Source organism: Hyperoodon ampullatus (genome assembly GCF_949752795.1).
Source record: "Hyperoodon ampullatus genome assembly, chromosome: 4".
Classification (NCBI taxonomy): Eukaryota; Metazoa; Chordata; class Mammalia; order Artiodactyla; family Ziphiidae; genus Hyperoodon; species Hyperoodon ampullatus.
Genome location: NC_136917.1, coordinates 28,480,862 through 28,486,164, shown reverse-complemented (window position 1 = coordinate 28,486,164; position 5,303 = coordinate 28,480,862). Strand labels below are relative to the sequence as shown.

At 55.4% G+C, this 5,303-nt stretch overlaps 1 protein-coding gene across 1 annotated transcript; it reads left to right on the top strand.

The window, feature by feature from the left end:
• Positions 1 to 2,696: 2,696 nt before the first annotated feature.
• TICAM1 (TIR domain containing adaptor molecule 1) lies at positions 2,697 to 5,069 on the top strand (the record flags this gene model as incomplete). The annotated part of the gene is made up of 1 exon (XM_079702805.1): positions 2,697 to 5,069. The coding sequence occupies one exon, from the start codon at positions 2,697 to 2,699 to the stop codon at positions 4,818 to 4,820; it is 2,124 nt and encodes a 707-aa protein (XP_079558931.1). The 3' UTR covers positions 4,821 to 5,069.
• Between the last annotated feature and the right edge of the window lie 234 nt (positions 5,070 to 5,303).

Genomic DNA, 5,303 nt, shown 5'->3' with positions numbered 1-5,303 from the left:
CAATTCACATTCCCACCAGCAGTGCAAGAGTGTTCCCTTTTCTCCACACCCTCTCCAGCATTTATTGTTTCTAGATTTCTTGATGATGGCCATTCTGACTGGTGTGAGATGATATCTCATTGTAGTTTTGATTTGCATTTCTCTAATGATTAATGATGTTGAGCATTCTTTCATGTGTTTGTTGGCAGTCTGTATATCTTCTTTGGAGAAATGCCTATTTAAGTCTTCTGCCCATTTTTGGATTGGGTTGTTTGTTTTTTTGCTATTGAGCTGCATGAGTTGTTTATAAATTTTGGAGATTAATCCTTTGTCAGTTGCTTCATTTGCAAATATTTTCTCCCATTCTGAGGGTTGTCTTTTGGTCTTGTTTATGGTTTCCTTTGCTGTGCAAAAGCTTTGAAGTTTCATTAGGTCCCATTTGTTTATCTTTGTTTTTAGTTCCATTTCTCTAGGAGGTGGGTCCAAAAGGATCTTGCTGTGATTTATGTCATAGAGTGTTCTACCTATGTTTTCCTCTAAGAGTTTGATAGTTTCTGGCCTTACATTTAGGTCTTTAACCATTTTGAGTTTATATTATTTTATTTTTTTAAGGGATTGGGTTTTTTTGTTTGTTTGTTTTAATTTAGTTAGTTATTTTTGGCTGTGTTGGGTCTTTGTTCCTGCACGCGGGCTTTCACTAGTTGTGGCGAGCAGGGGCTACTCTTCATTGTGGTGCGCGGGCTTCTCATTGTGGTGGCTTCTCTTGTTGCAGAGCACAAGCTCTAGGCGTGCGGGCTTCAGTAGTTGTGGCACACAGGCTCAGTAGTTGTGGCTCATGGGCTCTAGAGGTCAGGCTCAGTAGTTGTGGCGCACGGGCTTAGTTGCCCCGCGGCATGTGGGATCTTCCTGGACCAGGGCTCGAACCCGTGTCCCCTGCATTGGCAGGCGGATTCTTAACTACTGTGCTACCAGAGAAGCCCTGTGCCTGTTTTCTTATCAACAGTATTGGAAGGAAATATTGCTGGCCCCATTCATACATTGATTCATTCATTCAACAAGTATTTGTTAGGTACCTGTTGTGTGGTTCCACAAACCCTCACCCTTTGATGCCCGTAGTGACTGGGAGGCAGACAGATGTGGAAGGTTTAACACACAGGAAAAGGTCACCCAGTGGCCAATTCTGTTGTGGGGGGACATGGAGAGACAGACTGGGATAGAGAACCGGGGTGGTCATGGAGGGCTCCCTGAGGTTGCACCATTGTACCTGGGGGCTAAGGATGAGCTTCAGGTCACCCAGGCAAAGGTCTGGGGTAAGGTGCTCCAAGCAGAGGGAACAGTGCATGCAAAGATCCTGAAGTGGGAACCAGCTTGGCATTTTTCAAGAAATGGAGAGAAGAGGAAAGAGCCTCCAAAGGGCTTAGCAGCAGTGTTAGGCATAGATCTGGCCCTTGGTCATGGTTAACTCATCATAGTAATAATGCAACCTGTATCAGTTAGCTATTGCTGTGGAACAAATTACCCCAGAACTTCGTGGCTTCAAAACAACAAATATTTATTATCTCATATAGTTTCTGAATATCAGGAATCTGGTGGCAGATGAGCTGGGTGGCTCTGGCTCTAGGTCTCTGATGAGGCTGCAGTTAGGCTGTCTGCTGGGGCTGCCTCATCTGAAGGCTTAACTGGGGCTGGAGTCTGAGATTGGCGCCCCCATGTGGCTGGAGGTGGGAAGCCTCAGTTCCTCCCCTGGTGGGCCTTTCCATAGGGCCACTCACATCATTGTTTACCCCCGAGAGAGTGACAGAGAGAGTGACTAAGAAGGAAGCCAGTGTCTTTTATAACCTAATGTCACAGATGACACCCTATCACTTCTGCCATATTCTATCGATCTCACAGAACTCTGGGACAACATTGGAAGGATGACCCAAGGCTTGAATACCAGGATGTGGGGTCACTGGGGGCTATCTAGGAGGCTGACCCTTCCTGAGTGACTTCCAGTCATTGGGCTCAGAGCTTTCCATACGTTAACGCAACTCAGCTCCCTGAAACAATCCCATAAGTGGGCTTATTATCATCCTAATAGGCAGTACAGTCTTGTAGTTATGCACATAGCCTCAGCCTCTAGAGCCAGACAGCTTGGGCTCAAATCCCAGCTCTGGGAATTCCCTGGTGGTCCAGTGGTTAGGACTGCATGCTTCCACTGCAGGGGGTGCAGGTTTGATCCCTGGTTGGGGAACTAAGATCCCGCATGCCTTTTGGACAAAACAAACAAACAAACAAATCCCAGATCTGTCACCGGCTGTGTGACTTGGGGCAAATGACTTCACTTCTCTGGCTCACCTTCTTCCTCTGTGAATGGGGAAAATAGCAGCAGCTACCCGCTGGGTGACACCAGGCAGGTGCCTCTGCTGTCCTCTTGCAGAGGAGGAGAGGGAAGGTGGGGGAGGTAAGAAGTCTTGCCCAAGGTCAAGGTCTGGTGATAGGTCTGGTGGGTTTTGAAGACATGGAGGGGGTGCGTTGTCTGGGCCGCCTCCCAGAGCCCCCTTTCTGGTGATAACCATGTCTTTCTGCTTCACAGGTCTGCTCTGCAGCCCCCAGGGGACCTAGTACCCGTGAGCAGGTAGGGACACCGGGCCTGCAGCGCAGGGGGGCGGCGTGTGGAACATGACTCCATCACCCAGTGCTTCTCCCGCCGCCGGAGGCCACACCCACCTGCGCCCATGGCCAGCACAGGGCCGTCGCTTTCTGGCGCCTTTGACATTCTAGGCGCGGCGGGCCAGGATAAGCTCTTGTATCTTAAGCACAAGCTGAAGACCCTGCGGCCAGGCTGCCGGGGGGCGGACCTCCTGCATGCCATGGTGCTCCTAAAGCTGGGCCAGGAGACCGAGGCCAGGATCTCCCTGGAGGCGCTGAAGGCGGACGCTGTGGCGAAGCTGGTGGCCCGCCAGTGGGCTGGTGTGGACAGCACTGAGGCCCCAGAGGAGCCCCCAGACGTGTCCCGGGCCGTTGCCAGGGTGTACCACCTTCTTGCCGAGGAGAGGCTGTGTCCAGCGCCAATGCGGGAGGAGGCCTACCGGGCAGCCGTCCGTGCTTTCAGGTCCAGGGACGACCCCCAGCTGGGGGAGCTCCAGGAAGAGGCCCGAGACCGGTGCGGATGGGACGTCCTTAGGGACCTGGGGGCCATCCAAACTCTCCACTCCGATCTGGGGTGCCTCCCGCCGTCCTCGGCATCACCCTCCGGGACCCGCAGCGATCCACGGCCCATCGAGGACCTTTCGGACTGGAGCAGAGGGCATTCCCTGAGATCCACCGGCAGCCCAGCCTCCCTGGCCAGCAACTTGGAAATTAGCCAGTCGCCCACGGTGGCCCTCCTCAGCAGTCACCACAGCCCCCACGTGCCCAGCAAGCTGTGTGACAAGCCCCGGGCCAGCCCGGTGCCCGAGCCTGCCCCTATGGGCTGCCAGGAGCCCGAGGAGATGAGCTGGCCCCCATCAGTGGAGGCTGCCAGGTCCCCGGTGCGGCCAAACAGCCCAGCCCCCAGGCTTCCTGAGGTGGCCGCAGATGCATGCCCCGCCAGCCTGCACGACCACCCGGAAGCTCCGAAAACCAGCAGTCACTACTCGGTGGAGTGCACGGATGTGCCAGCAGCTCCCAAATCTCTCCCCTCGCCTTCCAGAAACGCCTTCCCTGTCGCGGATCAGACGCCAATCCAACTTTCAGAGGAAGACACCACTTACCCGGCGGCTCAGCCACGCCCACAGACTCCATCGGCCCCCCAAACGTCCCCGCCCTCTTCGTCTCCATCGACTCCTCCTAAGGTTCACCCTACCATCTCAAAGCCGGAGCCCCCTCCTCCTGAGCTGGAGTCGCCGGACCAGAAGTTCTATAACTTTGTGGTGCTGCACGCTGGCGCTGACGAGCACATCGCGCTGCGCGTGCGCGAGAGGCTGGAGGCCCTGGGCGTGAGCGACGGCGCCACCTTCTGCGAAGATTTCCAGGTGCCAGGGCGCGGCGAGCTGCACTGCCTGCAGGACGCCTTAGACCACTCGGCCTTCACCATCCTGTTGCTCACCTCCAACTTCGACTGCCGGCTGAGCCAGCACCAGGCGAACCAGTCTCTGATGAGCAGCCTCACGCGGCACGGGTGGCAGGATTGCGTGATCCCCTTCCTGCCCCTGGAGAGTTCCCAGACCCAGCTCAGCCCCAGCACGTCCAGCCTGCTCACCGGCCTGGTGTGGCTGGACGAGCACTCCCCGATCTTCGCCAGGAAGGTGGCCAACACCTTCAAGTCCCAGAAGCTGCGGGCCCGCAAGGCCAAGTGGAGGAAGGAACAGGATGTCCGGGCCCTGCAGGAGAAGAGCCAACACCTGGAGGGTGAGCGGCAGCAGGCAGCGGCGTGGGGTGCCGCGCACTCAGCTTGCCTCCATAACTACCTGTCCTACCAGAAGCAGATGGAGAAGCTCCAGGTAGCTTTCGAGAGCTACATGCCATTTGGGACTCAACTGCCTTCTGTGCTTCAGGTGCCCTTTGGGGGACCGGGGCCCCTCGGAGCCCCACCACCACCCTTTCCCACCTGGGCGGGCCATCAGCTGCCGCCCCTCCCTCCTTGGCTGGCGGGCATGCCCCCACCGGCCTTCCCGCAGCCCCCAGTGGCTTTCCCGCAGCCCCAGGCCTTCCCGCAGCCCCCGGACTTCCCACAGACTTCACCCGGGCACTCTCAGAACCCTGGCCTGCAGCCCCTCATCATACATCATGCACAGATGGTACAACTGGGACTCAACAACCACATGTGGAACCAGAGAGGGGCGCAGGCGCCCGAGGACAAGACGCCAGAAACGGAATGACCAAGTGACTGGACCTGATGGCCTCGGCCTTGATTCCCCATCTCCAGGGGTCAGTGGAACATGGGGTCATTTGCTACTTTCAGGACACTGCCGGGAAAATTGACCCCATGACTTTCTGGCCCTCGAGATAGCCAGAATTGGATGTGTTTACAAATTCTCAGTCAATCCCTCCCTCTCTCTGGACCGTGGTGGTGGGGAATGGGTTGGGGGTATGGGTATGGTGTTTTAATTGTAATAAATATTTATTGAATGCTTTGACAGCGCCATTGTCCTCTGGGAGACCTCTGCCTGGCCATTTGTCAGGATAAAAATGTGGCTGCTATTGCCATAAAAGGGACAGGAACCAAAAGTTGTGCATGTTTGCTTTCATTTCATTGGTCAGGATATAGTCATATGGTCCATCTCCGGCTGCAGGGGAAGCTGTGAAATGTAGTCTTCTGATGGGTCACGTGCTTTGCCAGAAGTGTTGGTTCTAATGCCAGA